At 39.9% G+C, this 15,977-nt stretch overlaps 2 protein-coding genes across 5 annotated transcripts in view; both read right to left on the bottom strand.

The window, feature by feature from the left end:
- otud7b (OTU deubiquitinase 7B) overlaps nucleotides 1-2,154 on the bottom strand; it is a 59,175-nt gene extending 57,021 nt beyond the window's left edge. For all 3 annotated transcript variants that reach the window (XM_036135467.1, XM_036135468.1, XM_036135469.1), the window contains exon 1: nucleotides 1,928-2,154. The gene's annotated coding sequence lies outside the window, so the exon portion shown is untranslated. The remainder of the gene's footprint in view (nucleotides 1-1,927) is intronic.
- Nucleotides 2,155-3,733: 1,579 nt separating this feature from the next.
- On the bottom strand, nucleotides 3,734-9,479 carry rbm8a (RNA binding motif protein 8A). Of its 2 annotated transcripts, none has more exons than XM_012876709.3 (6): nucleotides 9,342-9,479; nucleotides 7,714-7,773; nucleotides 7,553-7,630; nucleotides 5,321-5,457; nucleotides 4,346-4,482; nucleotides 3,734-4,116 (listed from the first exon to the last, which is right to left on the bottom strand). In XM_012876709.3, exons 1-6 carry the CDS (start codon nucleotides 9,400-9,402, stop codon nucleotides 4,068-4,070), a joined length of 522 nt encoding a protein of 173 aa, XP_012732163.1. In that variant the 5' UTR covers nucleotides 9,403-9,479; the 3' UTR covers nucleotides 3,734-4,067. The 2 variants fall into 2 exon arrangements, with proteins under 2 accessions (XP_012732163.1, XP_012732162.1); XM_012876708.3 differs by having other exon boundaries at nucleotides 9,336-9,471.
- Between the last annotated feature and the right edge of the window lie 6,498 nt (nucleotides 9,480-15,977).

Here is a 15,977-nt window from a genome sequence, read left to right as displayed (position 1 = left end):
TGGCTGGTTCCTGGGTCATGAGAGTTAGCTCTTTTTTTTTTTTGGTCCTGACTACCACCGGATGTGATACAAGAAGTCAGACATTTTTAAACAATGGATGCACCATAAATCATTTTAAATCATTCTTTAAACACCATTCCTTACATTTAATGCGTCCTGATTGCTGATAGAAATAGACGCCACGCCTCTGTTAAAATACTCGGCGTGTTTCTCAAGCTGTGGAATGCTTTAAAGACGTGTTGACAATCCGTCTAGAGAACCTGGGAGTGACAAGAGGGCAGGGAAACTCTTCCGTTCCTGCAGCGCCTGTTCAAGCTGGACCTGCAGCTGACAGGCATCCTTAAAAAAAAAAAAACATCCATGAAATTACACTCATGGATGCATTTAGTGTCTGAAAACTTCCTAAAGTAGCTCCAGGGATATTTAAGACCATTAATCCATAGTAGCATTAACCTAGCAGTTCAGATTATTGGCCTTCATCGTCAAGAGGTCATTTAATTACAACATAGCAAAGCCAACTATTGTGTCTGAAAAAGGCAAGATAGGATTTTACCCCCCAAACAACATATTATTATTATTAGTTACTTAATATTTACAGGTAAATGCCAAAACATGACTAATCTATAATACATTAAAAAGAGAAAACTGTTTTGAAACCGGCAGAAAATAAAGATTATCTCCTTTAATGCAATAAAGTCTTATTCTCCAACCTCTGTTTTGTTTTTACTCAACAACATCCACTAATGTACACGCTGCTAGTTGAGTTATTTATAAAGCTAAAAACATATGTTCTTAGTTTTAAAGCATAGCGGTTATAAAATAGCCTTTTCAGGAATTATCAGAGCCTAACAACAGAAAATCAAATGTGATCTTGATTTGTTTTGTAAAGAAATCTTCGCTGCTTCGCTTAAACCAGCGGTTCAGGTCAGATAAGGTTCAGTTGGATGTCACCAGATCCAACATAAGCAGTCTTATTGGGCCAAACGTAGGAGAATAAATGTAAAAAAAAATAAAACCTAAAAAGAAGAAAACACTGCCCTACTTCTTCTGTTGACCATCGACCCCAACCACAGGCAAAAACAATGGCCTCCACAACTACAACAGGTGAATAATTCAAGGCTGAGGGAAACTCTATCCTCCCTCTCCGGCATCCAGGCGCTGCTGGAAACGACGGCAAACAACCGAGTCCTGGTTTCCACCCGAACACGATGCACTGAGCCCACTGATCCGGAGGTGGACACCCAGAAACGACCCCGCTCTCGCTCTGCTAACGAGCCCCCCCCCACCACCACCCGGTGCTCTAATTGAAGGCGAGGACTTTCCACGTGAGCAGGTGTAAACAGTGACTTCTGGTAATTTCCCGCTAAGCCGGAGCTTTAAGCGAACCTTACATCACGCTGCACCTCAAACACACGCCGCCGGCTTTAACGGAGACAAAAATCACTAAAACGATCTCATTTAAATAACGATTAACGAATAAAAGTGTGGCAAAAGAAGGGGCATATCTTTGATCTTACATTTAAAAAAAAAGAAGAAAAATAACCAGGCAGGATTTGACTGGGAGACAGGTGGAGTTTTAACTGGGAGTCAGCTAACTGCAGCTATGAATACTCTTTGAAATGTCTACGAACAATACACATGCTTACATAAACGCGTTTCAGGTTGATGCTCCCGTTAACGTGCAACCTCCTCCTCCTCCCCCCCACACCCCCACACACACTTTTAAACTTTACATTCAGCAGAACGCAACATTCATTTACACTTTGCAATGCGCGGGCATATAAAGGCTGGTCCGCAGAGAACGGGCGCATTTGCTCTCCAGCCGGAACACCAAGCCGTTACATGGAGCTAGCAAGCGGCTACTTCACGCTAACCCGACGCTAGCACAGGCTAGCCCCGCTAGCCGGAGTATCCTTTTACCGCTTACCTTCTGCGGCCTCGCAGGCGTACTTCTCATCCTCCCCTTGAGTTTCTCCGGCAAGTCGCCACTCGTGAATGTCACATGTAAACCCGACAAAATAAAAACCCGCAGTTTCAACTTTTAAACAACCTTCGCAGCTTACGCCGCTGCACGAGATCCCGAACCGGACCACCGCCGACAAAGTAATTCTCCACCACTTACAACAACAACGTCACGCAACGGCCAGGAGCCGCCCACTTCAGCGAATTAGCCAATCACAGAGTCCCGTCGCGTTTGACGGACGCAGACGCCAGCCAATGAGCGAGCCCCAAAGACTGACTGATTTTCCCCAGTAGAGTAAACACCAAATGAGAACGGAGGCTGCTGGGTTTGTCCCACTGAGGTTGATACAAGGCAATGAATGAGATCACCGTTGATGACGTAACGTCAACGTCATAGAGGTCGACTGATGTCGTTTTCTGCGGCCGATGCCGATATTTACAGGATCCCTGCTTTTCCAGAATAAAATTTCCAAAGTTATTCGGCGGTTTTTAACCTAACTTTAAAAGGTACGAATCAAAAACACAAGTTGTGGCAGACATTTCTAAAGTGGTCAAGATTTAAATATGGAAATATAGAGACTTTAAGTAGAATATGCACATATGTATGAATAGGTGGATTATTTTAATAGGGGTGGATAGGGCTGAATTAGCAATGGATTATACAAAAAAAACAATGGTTTATTGGACAGGCAGGTGGATAGATGAAAAATAGATGTTCGGTAGACCAGATGGATGTAAAAAAAAACAAAACAAAAGGGATTAGTTTGATGATAAACATATGGAAAGAAAAATAGATTAAAGCTACTGTAGGCAACTTTGAAAAAAAAAAAAATTTTTTTACATTTTTTAAAACTGTCATTGTGTCCTGGAAGTAGAATATGAAACAAATAATCTGTGGGGGGAAAAAAGATCAAGCTTCTCTGGTTCCGCCCAGTGGTTCTATATTAGAAATTAGAAATACCCAGCTCCTGGTAGGAAACAACCAATCAGAGCCAGGAGGTGTGTCTTAACGGGGTCAAGCACCAATCACTCTCCTTTATGAGCTGATCTCACTCACCCCTGTTGTTCAAACTCAGTATTGCAGGTGCGCTGCAGCTGTAACAGCAGATAACCTAATGCAGGTGGGGCTACATGTGATAGATATGCAATTAAAAATGTAAGTGTTTAACTGAAGCTGAATCCATGTTAATAGGTCTGTTGGACAAAAATGAGAAACACAAGGAATGGGGATGGATTGTTGGCTGTCTGGATCATTAACTCAGATGAATACACAGAACAGTAGACATTTAGTAAACCAAGGGATAAATATAGGAGTGGATAGGCAAATAAATGGACATATATTGGATGGTAGGTAAATCCATGGACACTTTTCCAAAACTGCACAGGAAACCTGTGCAAAAACAACCAGAGGGCCAAATATATTCCACACAGGTTTTCAGCCAATATTCTTTCCTCCCCATCCAACAACTGCAATCAGTATTTTTAACCAATTTTATCTGTGGACTTATAAGCTCGTTTTAAAACCCTCTGCAGGGCTGAACTCCTCCCTCATTGAGCTGATTGAAAACTTAATTTGAATCATGGAAGTTACAGCCAGACAGAACCTGGTGGGACCCATCTTGCTGTAACGTCGAGTCCCACAGCATCACTAAACTACTCCCAGATGTACATCCTTCGTTATCGGGGAAAGTGTTCAGAAACGCTGGTATCAACCAGGCGACCCATGCTGCCTCCAACGAGCTATGTGGCGTAAAACACAACAGGGAACACATTTTATCTTTTTAAAACTTTATTTGTCCCCGCGTAATAAAAGAAACAACAAAAAGTCACAATGCAATTCAAACTGAAACGTTTTCAGCAAACTGTTACCATGTAAGTAGGGTTTTAAACGTCTAACAAAGCTTCACTAAGAGACTTTAATATTCTGCAAATGGTGCCGTTATACCGGGCTAATTCCTGGCCAAGTTCCTCAAGTCCAGTACAGTTGCTATGAGAAAATACTGGGGTCAAACAATATTACAGAATAAAAAACAAAAACAGGAAGTGATTTATGTGAGAGAATGAGAAACTGCCCGCCAACGTGACGGGATCAACACCGCTGCCGTTCAACGCCGTCTCCGGTCTGGACTTCTGCTGCGTCTCCGTCCACCGCCCCTGTGACAACACAAGTCACAAAACCTCGGCTTATTTCTACACCAATAAAAGCAGCTTATTTAACGTGCACTGGTACTTTTTAGCAAAAATAAATTAGAATAAGAAATCTTTTCTGACCATAAGCATGAATACATAATAGAGACAGTGAGGTTAACTGGAAAAAAGATTTTAAATTCTGCGTATTTTAAGGCAGGGCATTAAATGGAAACTAAATGAGCAAAAGTCTCACCTCCTCTTGTTCTTAGGGGGTCCTCTGACAAAAGCCCAGTCTACGCTTATAGTCTGGCCCATCAGGTCCTGACCATTGAGTCCCTCCATGGCTGCCTGCGCTTCTTTGTACGTCTCATACTCTACTAGTGCATAGCCCTGAGAAAAAAACAGACAGAACATTACACAAACCAGGATCAAACAAGATCATTTTGATTTTATTCTTTAATCCAATACTGCAGTTAAGCTTGTTGAGTTTTTATAGGAGATCTTGTAGCAAATTGAATAACAAGCAGGAGGAAGCACAACAAGCCTGAAATAAAACCAGGCTACACTAAATAAATCCCTGTAATCCGTTCCTAGGCATAACTAAGACAGTGCTGCCACCTTCTGGATCGGAAATGAATTTACATTTGGACAGCAAAAAAAAAAAAAAAAAAAAAAACAATGACATGAAAACTTATAACTTCCTTAAAAGAAATACAGGTAAAGTGGAATTAATATAGTCTCAATAGAACAAGATTTACTTAGGAATTGAATTCATAATGGTTAATTTGTATTCTGTTACTTTTTTTTTTTTTTTACTTAAAAAAATTTCAGCAGTAATTTCACTTGCAGAAATTTGCCTGTGAATGTGTCGACCTTATGGCGACTCTAAGCCAGAGTAATCAGCACTAGATCGAGTTGAGCGAGCTTCAGCCAATCAAATTACGCTCATTATGCTGACCACGTGACACACCAGCACGTCGGACAGAACAAGAACCTCTGCAGACGGGGGACACGCTAGCTCTGATCTGGTCAGTGAAAAAGTAACAAAACTCAAAAGGCTGTCAGTCAGTGCCTGCCGTTAATAATCTCTGTTTAGCAGAAAAAACTCCTCACTCTTTATCTTCTAAAAAGGTGGATTTTGCACGATATGTCCCATTTAAATCATAATCCAAAAAACAACAGATCCACTGACAGTCCAGGTTTATAATAATAATAATAATATTCTCACCTTCAGGTAGCCCGTTCTTCGATCGAGGTTAAGATGCAGGTTCTTGATTTCTCCAAACTCTGAGAACTTGTCATGGATGTCCTCCTCTGTTGCCTCCTCGTGCACACCGGTCACAAACAGGATCCAACCCTCCACAGCTGCAGCAAAGAGAGAAAGAAGTGTTACATCCATTCATCCACATTGTTAGGCTTTTATAATATCAACTGGTGATATATTAAATAATTATTTTTGTTCTTTGACAATGTATTTTGGGAAAAACTTGTTAGTTTTAAACTAAGAGCAACATATATGCTCGTGCCTGTTATGTTGCTCACATAAAACTAAGAACAACATGTGTTATTTTGCTATAACTTCTTTTAACTTGTGGTGGGAACCTATGACAATGTGTTGTGGGAAAGACTGATTCTGTATTATTTATTTTGCTTATATTTGCGCTATTATCTGAGTTTGCATTAGCATTATTTTGCTTCACAAACTGCTGAGATGCTGGGAACATTTTTTGTTTTGGAAACGGGACGAACAGCTCAGATGGGAGGGATAAGTGGCCACTCTTGCTCCCATCTGATACTTTGTTTATTGGTATAAAAAGGAGGGGACCGCCCTCAGTCGTTGAAGTCATCCATGGGTTGTATGGACACCCGGCCGCGTGGATTGTGCTCTAACCGGACTGACCGACTTCCCAGTCCTAACCATGGTAAGAGATGGAACAACACGCCTGTTTGAAAGCTTGCCAGGCTTTAAGTGCTTGCTACTATGCGTGCGTAAAGAGCTTGCTGTTTTGTGTTGCTGTGTTCTGTGGGGAATAATAAATGTGGGCCTTATATTCTAACAGAAACAGTGTTTGAGTCCTTATTTGTGTTTATCGATCTCTTCCGAATCTGAATAAAATTTCATAAAGCAACTGGGAAACTTAAATCCACCGAGTAAGAATCAGATTTATTGAACAAGATTGTGAGTATGATCAGTATCATGAACTCTGCTTAAGTCGTCTCAGTTTCTACTTTGTCACGCTGTATACCCTGATTTGTCTTGTTATTGTTCTAGATTTCTAAACGTGTTCTTTTATCGATCTAGCTTTATTGCATTAGGAGAGTCAAACTTCGACTCAAAGCATCTGATCTAAAAACAGCTTCCAACAATTAGAGTTGACTATGACAAGCTGACGACGCATTAATGACCGCATTTATCATTATGTTTTGGTTTAGAAAGAATTCAATGATATTCATTTTTTATTTTAAAGACAAATTTATTATGTTCCATGTTATATATATTGTTCAAAAATAAACAACTTACTTATTGTTTTTTAATGCTAACATTTCAAAATTACAAATCCAGGTCTGTAATCATAATCGACTAGAGACCGACTGATACATCGTCTGGCCCATATTTCTGTTTTTGCGATACGTGCATGAGTTCGCCGATCATTAGAGCATTCAGCAACTGTGCCTTAAAATCACTTAAAGCACATAGACAAACACCTCCCCGCCCAGCAGACAGCTATTGGTAATGCTGTAAGACCGGGTACATTTTAACCCTGGATGTATTTTTAAGCGTTTAATTTAGCTGCATCTGCCCTGTGAACGCCTGTCTCTGTTCCTCCGTAAGCAGGAGGGAACAGCGGTGCTCAAACTGAAGGGGTTTAACGTTACTCGTTGCTGTTTTGGCTGGACGGAGCTAGCGCTAAAATACCTAGAATACATTATTTACCCAGAATGCATTGCAGTGTAAACAACATGTGACAATAATTAATTTTCAATTTATAAAACCTAAACATCTTACAGTAATTTTACTGTATTGTTCTTACATCTAAAATAGATAGTTCTCAGTTGTTAAAACTAATCGTGGATCTCTTTAAAAAGCCTGGATCGGTCGATCTCTGTGACACGGCGGTGTTTTTGCCTAAGGTCATCACACCGTCAGAATCTATTACTGCCTACTCACAGCACACAGACATTAAGTACAACTACAGCAAATATCTTGAGTTAAATTACTAACCAGGTAAATTAACTATTAACAAGAATGACAACCCAAAACACAAAATGGCAAACTGTGCTGGATTATAAGTCAAAATGTGAATGCGGACAAGAGATCAGCTCAACACTACTTTAAATGAATAAAATCAGAAAGATACGACTGGAGTCAAAGCAATCCAGTACAGAACAAAAGTAACACTGACAGAAATCTTTCACAGCATCTGCTGGGTGAGACTTTAGTAAAGCCTCTAGGACTCACATCTCTGAGGACCGGGTTCATCCCCGTCTTGCTCCACAGTATCATAGTCCTCTTTAGCTCTGGACCTGGATCCCTCCTCTGTAATCCACAACAGGCTTTTAGAAATCACAGAGCAGATTTCCTAAGCGCTCAGAAAGGTTTTACCAGGACATCTGAGTTACCCAAGCCGAAGCCTCGTCCTTTTCTCTTCTTGGCCTTCTCTTTCAGCTTGTGGATGCTCTCTGAGAAGAGAAAGACAAGGTCAGTATGTGAGAAAAGCTCAAAGGTGATTTGATTGGCTGAGACAGACATTCTGCAACAAATATAGTTTTATTTCAATTGTCATGATTCTGCCAAGAGAACCGCGGAGCTACAAGAAAGCAAGATGGCGGCAACCGACGCAGCGACTTTAAGAGGCAGCAGACCGTCCTGAGCTACAGGGTTACCCCCACCTCCGGTGATTCTCCTTATTTACTCAATAAGCCAACTAGGATAATGTAATCAGAAAACCTATGTAGGCCCATTTAAAGGAAAGTACCAGCCGCCTGAACTATTGCTCTTTTCTCTTTCTGTACCAAATGTTGAGTGGAGGAAGCCTTTCAGGACTTCAACTTCTGAAGGAGCAAACGGCCCAAAAACAGATGAAAACATAGATGTGGGTCATCCTGCAGCTGCGTTTCCCACTTTGACTGCCAACATTTCTGAACCCATACTGTGCAGGTAGAGACAAAAAAGGAGAATAATCTGCATACTCTTCTGTCCATCAAATATTCTGACCTCTATTAAGATTTAAAACGATCCTTAAAATAACCAACAGTTACTGTGATACGTTTTCTCTCTTCGGTCTGGGTTAACATTCCTCTCCCTGACTTTTTCAGTAGTTATGATAAAACTGATTTCCAAAGAAGACCAAACATTGGTTTAAACCGCACATGTTTTTACAGATGTATAGACTTAGACAACTTTACTTGTCATTCGGTATGCACAAGTGCGTACAGAACGAAATTCCGTTTCGTACAGCTTTTGTAACTCGCAGTAGAAGTTAAATTGCAGTTTTTAGGTGCGGCAGAGATTTAGAATGCCCATTTACATTTGGCAATAAAAGTAAAAATAAAATAGTAAGTGGATATGAGGATGTTGAACATCTATGTTTATTATCTAATTTATTTTTTTAATAGTTTTAGGAGTTGGTTGTTCTTTAAGGTCCCACCTTGGCACACATAGAAGTAACTTTTACAAAGCAATAATCTGTGTGCAAAAGCCAATCGATGCAAGCAAGTTGCTTAACACATAGCATTTAAAAGAACCATTTTTTTTAAAAATCTCACTGCCTTCTCTTGGTGCTAATGTTCTAATATCCGAGATTTATTCCATTACTTAAGTTACCTAAATTAAGTTTTACCTACTTATATCACTAGTAAAAACCTAAAACAGTACATTACGTTTGCGCTTTAAGTAGATTTAATGCAAGCCGGCGGGCAATCCGTTACCCTTTTTACCTGTTAGCTTCACTTCACTTAGCTGTTGGCTAAGTACATTAGAGGTACATCGCAATGGACTGAATAGTTTAACTCCCGAAATGTACTTTTAAATCTAGTCTTCGGTTATTTGGACAGCAGCTGTCAGGTTAGGCAGCTAACACGCATTATGAATGAACGCTTAGCTTTGTTAGCTTAGCTTGTTAGCTCGGGCCTGCTAACACGCAGGGAGGCTTTCCAAGAAAAATAAACCTCAAAATTGGCCTATACTCCGCGAACCGAGATAATTAACCGTGTGCCCATAAAAGCACAAATAATATAATCACCATCACCATCCTCATCCATAGGAAAATCTTCGCCTCCCGCCTCATGAAGATCCAATACGTCCGCCATGATGTCTCTGTGTGTGTACAACTGGCTCGTGTTTCTCTGGGTATCAGCTACGCTTTACTGCCACCTACTGGGCTGGATGCCACTGGCTGTTTACCGCCCAGCTGGTGTTCTTCCTGGCATCTGCCACGCTTTACTGCCACCTACTGGACTGGAGCAATTAACATGACATAAAAAAAGACTCCCAGAGAAGAGGCAAAAAAAAAAAAAAAAAAAAAAAAAAAAAAAAAAAATACATTAATACATGAAGATTAATTACAATTCAAAAGTACAAAAGTATTACATACAACAGCAGGGGATCTATGTCAAGACAAACATTTAAATCAAACATAGGAGCCATGGAAATATGAACAACAAAAAGTGGATGCAATTAGAATAGCACAAGTTGGGAGAAGTCAAAACTAAAATTTTTTTGGCTTATCTGTTTTTTTGTTTGTTTGTTTTTTTAGCTTTTTTAGTGATGAAGGTTTTAAAGTCATTGATAAACAAACGAAAGGAGGGTTTAACATTTCTCCATTTAGCACAATCAATATGATATTTACCCAACAACAGGATGATATTAATAGTGTCAGAAATAGGGAAGGGAAGATGGTCCATATAACAAATAACATCATGTAGTGCAAATAGGGGCACATCATTCATTTTCAAATAAATCCAATCTTTCATCTAATTCCAGAAGCATGTGTAGTAGGACACAGGTAAAACAGATGCTGTCATCATTACAAAAGGAACATTGATCCACCTCAAAACCAAATCTCTTTTTTTTTATTCTGCCACGGGAACATTTTTGTTTACGGTGGCTGTTTACCCACTGAGCTATATAATACACTGGAGTGCTGATTTTGCCGAAAAACTGAAGTCACTGGCCGCCATCTTGCTACTCCCTACTCTCACAGAATCCCATAGGATTTGCTTGCAACAACAAGCAGTTTTCTGGCTGAGTGAAAACTTTTCACAGGTAATTCTACAGTCAGTGGATGTACTAACACTAAAAACTACTAGGAAATTAGGTGCTGACATATTTTACATGTTACATTTCATATTAAATATGTATATGTATATATAAGTATGTGTATATGTATATATGTATATATGTGTATATATGTATACACATATGTAAATATATGTTTTTGTATATTGTTATTTATATATTTATAAATGTTAAACATATATATTTAAATGAATAAAATGCAAAATATTTCAGCACATGACTTTCTCATTACTTGATATTTTTGGAACATAACATAAAACTATATGGCATTTGACATTTTAAACGTCTTAAGCCCCCCCCCCCCCCCCCCCCCCCCCCTGAACATGAGAAAATCCTCGTTATTCGATGCTGTAGCGCACATATTCCCTAGTTACTGAGGGGAAAATAGGGAGTACCAATATGGCGGCTGGTGGCTTCAAAGCGACTCGTTCAAACAGACGGTGATTAGCACTCCAATGAGCTCAGTGTTTTCATAGACATCATATACGTAGACGCGTCATAGGGCGCAGGTTCGCACGTCAACGTCACCGTCAACGTCACCGCCATATTGTATGTGGCAGAAAAAAGTCGAGTTCTGTCATTGTGAACGTGAATCAGAAAAGATGCCTCATTCCTGTGCTGCAATAAATACACACACACACGCATATATATATATATATATATATATATATATATATATATATATATATATATATATATATGTGTGTGTGTGTGTGTGTGTGTGTGTGTGTGTGTGTGTGTGTGTGTTTATGTGTTATGGATATAAGGATAAATTTGTTAAATCTAAACATTGTGGTCTTCATTATTTCATAAACCCGTGTCACATGTGAACCTTTAGGAACAGACTTTTTGGGTGAGTATTAAAGAGGTAAAATTAATAAAATGAGGGAAAAAAAAGTCCTAAAGTAAAAATAAACTAACAAACACAAAAGTGATAATGTTATGATAAAAACATCATATTATGAGAATTAAGGGGGAACATTTCCAGAATAATCACAGTTTGCAGAATTATTTCACTCCTGGAGTAATAGGGCCAGGTTAGATTATTTTAATTATTTTATTCTTTAGAATAAATTCAGGAGAATGAAGCTAAAGGGATACGAAAATAAACTTGTAATATTACAAAAAAGAAATACTACGAATACAAAGTATATTCAGAGATTAAAGTCCCCCTGATACTGTTTAAGTGACTGAGTAACTGCCGATTTGCCACATTTAAGATGGCGGACGCTCTGACGCATCGCAGCATAGGCAGAACCCGCCCAATGACGCGTCTACTCTTATATTATGTCTATGGTTTTTACCACCAGCTGCTGTTCTTCCTGGCATCAGCTACGCTTTACTGCCACCTACTGGGCTGGATGTGTATTGGACGGAGGGGGAAACACTTCAAATCCAGAGATGTGCGTCCACATCCACTCCTGGGAAGATTCATGGGTAGGAATTTTTACATGTTTTCCACGTGTTGTCTTTATGGAATTATGACCTTAAAATAGTCTAGAACAAGGGTTCCCAAAGTGGGGGTCGGGGTGACGACATGATCCAAAGGATGATCCTAATTCCTGACTTTACAATCCCAGAGATATACTTGTTTTAATATGGCAAAATGTTGCCTTTAATAATGGAAAACAATCTATTTATTGTAAATAAATAAAAGGAATCTCTAAATTTCTGATTTTTTTGAGTGAAGATTTCCTCCTCTGTGGCCAATAATTTATTTTCTTTAATCTACAATGGCCCTGATCTAATTTGTATTAAAGCAATAATATTAGGTGTACAGCAGTACATCCGGAACAAAGTCACAGTATTATGAGAATAAAGTTGGAATATTACAAAAATAATTACCCACACAGTGTTTTGAACAATTGTTTCAAAGTCTTGATAAAAGAAAAGAATTTTATGCTGATGTGCTAAAATTATTTATCATTTTCTTATTTGTGAAACCGATACCAAGGAATAACTCTACAGATTGCTGAACAGTCTTCATCCTAACACGAAGGAAAATACTGCGCTTTTTTGAAAAGTTCTCATAAAATTACTACTTTATCACTTAATTCTCAGAATTTTTAAGGACCAAAAAATAAAAGAAAGCCTGCGTTAAAAGGGGGTCACCAGTCTCCGGTTATTTTGGGGGTTGCAGGTTAAAAAGTTTGGGAACCCCTGCTCTAGAACAGCAAACTGAAGCAAACTGGGGGGAAATGCTTATAAATATTTCTGTTATGACAGAGTTAAATTTAGTGTAGGTGAATTAAAAACAATATGGATATGAACATATATTAAGCTTCAATACATTTTATAAACACTATTAAAACGCTGCAGGATATTAAACAGCAATTAAAGAACTTAAACCTCTACATATCGCCTTTCTTAACAGAGTTTTTACTCTACCTCACAGAAGTATAAAACATCCACAAACATGTCTAAATAAGAAGTCTGAAGGTCTTCCAGCCATCAGCTCATGACCCTTAACTCTATAACTCAAGCGTACCTGAGTTGTTCAACAAGATAAAAGTTTGAAGTACACCAGCAAGTCTACCTTTACATGACTCAAACAAGAAAATAAAGGTTTTGGCTTGGCCTAGCCAAAGTCCAGACCTAAATCTGACTGAGATGCTGTGATGTGACCTTAAACAAGCTGTTTACGCACAACCCCCCCCCCCCCCCCCCCCCCCCTCCAAGCAGGCCAGAATTCCTCCACAGGAAGACAGTTTCTGTTGCAAGGACACAGATCGGCCACATTCAGTCAGGTTCATGCATAGTTTCTCCCTCTTGATACATGACATTCTTTGCAAACTGCAATCTGTAACTTCTCAGGCTGTCTTTGTCTGATATTAAATTCTGTTGTGATGTTTGGAAACCTTTAAACGCGACAAAGAAGCAAACTCTGAGGAACTCAAACACTTTTTTCACAACACTGTGTCAGGATGTAAGTTGATTTTTTCTGACCACGTCGTAAAGCTCAAGCGGTTGTTTCTCAGTGAGTTCTGATTTCTTGGTGCGTTTCAACCCAATATAGGTTCTGAGGCGCACGTTAACTTTAACACATGTAAAACAAACAAACAAAAAAAAAAAAAAAACGAAGCAAAACCATTTGGAGATTAGAGAAAGACAGATTTTAAAGACTCAAAACGGAGCGGCGTTCTCTCGCAGGAGCCGAACGCAGCTACAGAAATGAACTCAGCCAGAGATTTTCTTTGTGATCGTTTATTACGCACATTGTTCCTGAAGGAGCTCGGCACAATATCAAGACTTTAAAAAAGCAGACAGAAACGCGGGTTGCCATAGTGATGCTATGAATGTCCAACCTTGCATACTGCTGCAAGAATGTGAGGGAAAAAAAGGAGACGGGAGGAATATTTTTGTGCCTTGGAAAAGACTTAAAGATGTGCAAAGAATTAATCGCACACATAAAGGGCAAATCTTAAAAAAAACAAAGACAAACGGGCCAATCAAACGTTCTTGTGAGGTGACCAGTCCATGTGTGGAGAGAGCCTGCTACTTTATTCTCTGTGACAAGTTTATCAGGAGCTGCTGCAGATTGTAGGGTAACTGCTGATAAGCAGGAGTAAACGGGCTCTAAGGAGCTTTGTTTCATTAAATTACTCCAGTTTTAATAGAACGGCCTCTGACATCACCAAACAACGCATAAAAACGAGCTTTCAGTGCAGGACGCCGCTTAAGATCAAAAGGTACAGCAGTGGACTTTGCCTCCAACTGTTGATGAAACGTTTGTAATATATTATTTGCATGTTTTCCTTATTTTCTTATATCTATACTCTCATTGCTACTTTATACAAAGACAAGTATATATTTTTAGGTCATCTCTAAGTTATCTGAGCATTGCACACCCCCGCCTCTCCATTTAAAGTCACATCTTTTCAACCAAGGTCTTTTTTACTTCTGGTTACTGATCGTGACTGAGTGCAGCTGCCAGTGAAGAAAAAAAAGGATCTGTTTGACAGCATTTAGTGAATTGAAAAAATAGCTTTACATAATGTCAGAAATTGATTTTATGTAAAATATTGCCATCGCATATCAGTTGCTATGAATGCATATTTTTTTTCTCTGCTCTTTTTCTCCTCTTAGCCCTAGCTGACCAATACTCAGAGCGACGTGAACGTCCCTGCATCACGTCGGAGGTCTGAAAAGGAGAACTGGGGATTCAAACACGTTCACAAGATCACCAGTTTAAATTGTTCGCCACTGCTTCAGCAGTTTGAGCCCAAATTATTCCTCTTGGAGGACGTTTGGAAGTTCAATTCAATTCAATAAAATTTTATTTATATAGCGCCAATTCATGGTACATGTCATCTCAAGGCTCTTTCCAAAGTCAGACTCCATCAGATCCTCCAGGTTGGTGAGAAAGTTTCCTCTCTAAGGAAACCCAGCAGGTTGCATCAAGTCTCTCCAAGCAGCATTCACTCCTCCTGAAAGAGCGTAGAGCTACAGTGGACAGTCGTCTGCATTGTTGATGGCTTTGCAGCAATCCCTCATACTGAGCATGCATGAAGCGACAGTGGAGAGGAAAACTCCCCTTTAACAGGGAGGAGAACCTAGCCTCGTGAGACCATCCTGATCTCGCGAGCTTTCAAGGTTTCACTCGCAGATCAGTCTGGCTACTTTCCGTTAAAGAAAATTTGGAGCCGTTCACCAAACGAACGTCCAATCAGCGTTGGTTTTGAGGCGGGTTGAGGTGTGACGCAACGAGAAGCGCGACAGTTCAGTCTAAAGAACATGGCGGCTTCAGCCGATGAAACTAGCGTTAGCGTGGCTATCGAGCAAGTTTATCGGAATTACAGAGTATTTCTCTGCTGAGCTAACGAGCCTTTACCTGCAGCAGCAAGAGTAGCTTGGCTTGTGGTTGTGTTTTCATCGTCGCTCGTGTTGACGAGTACGTCATATGCTTCGTTGATCTGATTGGTTTATTTGGCCTGTCTATCACCAACATAGGCCAATCAGCTAACCAGTATTTTCACCCCTTGCCAAAATTACTTCAACGGAAGGTTTCCAGATGGATATGCGGAGCAAATCTATCTGGCGGAGTCAGGTTAAGGAGAACCTCCAGCAGAACCAGAACCAGGCTCAGTGTGAACGCTCATCAGGTGTCCCAATCTACACCTCCAAGTTTCAGCTGAAAATTACAATGACAAGGCGTGTTTAGAGGAGCCAAGGTTGCTCCATCAACTGCAGAGCATGGCGGTGGCAGCATCATACTGTGCGCCTAATTCACATCCAGTAGAACTGGTGGATTGTAAAAAGTGGATAGAGAAATAAAAAAATTTAAAAGGTACTGGTAAAGCTGAATGTCCCAGGGATACCAAACACACATCCAAACTGGTCCAAACTAGATAGAGCCGACAAACATTCAGCTTCTGGAGAGGCTGCCTGCATCTCTGTGGAAATTTGACTGAAAGCTGGAAATTTGCCTGGAAACCAACCAAACCAATTCTGAAGAGGTCAGAAATGCAGCCAGAGTTACGCCAGAAGCTCGGTGATGGCTACAAAGAGTGCTGGTTTGAGCTGGACTCTGCCCAGGAACCTTTACCCGAGGATCAGAGAGGATGTAGAGATTTATTTGAACCTGCAT

The sequence above is a fragment of the Fundulus heteroclitus genome, chromosome 3, assembly GCF_011125445.2.
Source record: "Fundulus heteroclitus isolate FHET01 chromosome 3, MU-UCD_Fhet_4.1, whole genome shotgun sequence".
Taxonomy (NCBI): Eukaryota; Metazoa; Chordata; class Actinopteri; order Cyprinodontiformes; family Fundulidae; genus Fundulus; species Fundulus heteroclitus.
The sequence above is the reverse complement of the archived record's forward strand: the minus strand, read 5'-3'. Positions and strand labels throughout refer to the sequence as shown.

Excerpts from the sequence above, each read along its gene's own strand:
- rbm8a (XM_012876708.3), bottom strand. The coding sequence starts at position 9,402 with ATGGCGGACGTATTGGATCTTCATGAGGCGGGAGGCGAAGATTTTCCT. Across the intron at positions 4,483-5,320 it reads GAAGAACGGGCTACCTGAAG|GGCTATGCACTAGTAGAGTA; the intron begins GTGAGAATATTA and ends TTTTTTTCTCAG. Across the intron at positions 4,117-4,345 it reads CCCCCTAAGAACAAGAGGAG|GGGCGGTGGACGGAGACGCA; the intron begins GTGAGACTTTTG and ends GTGTTGTCACAG.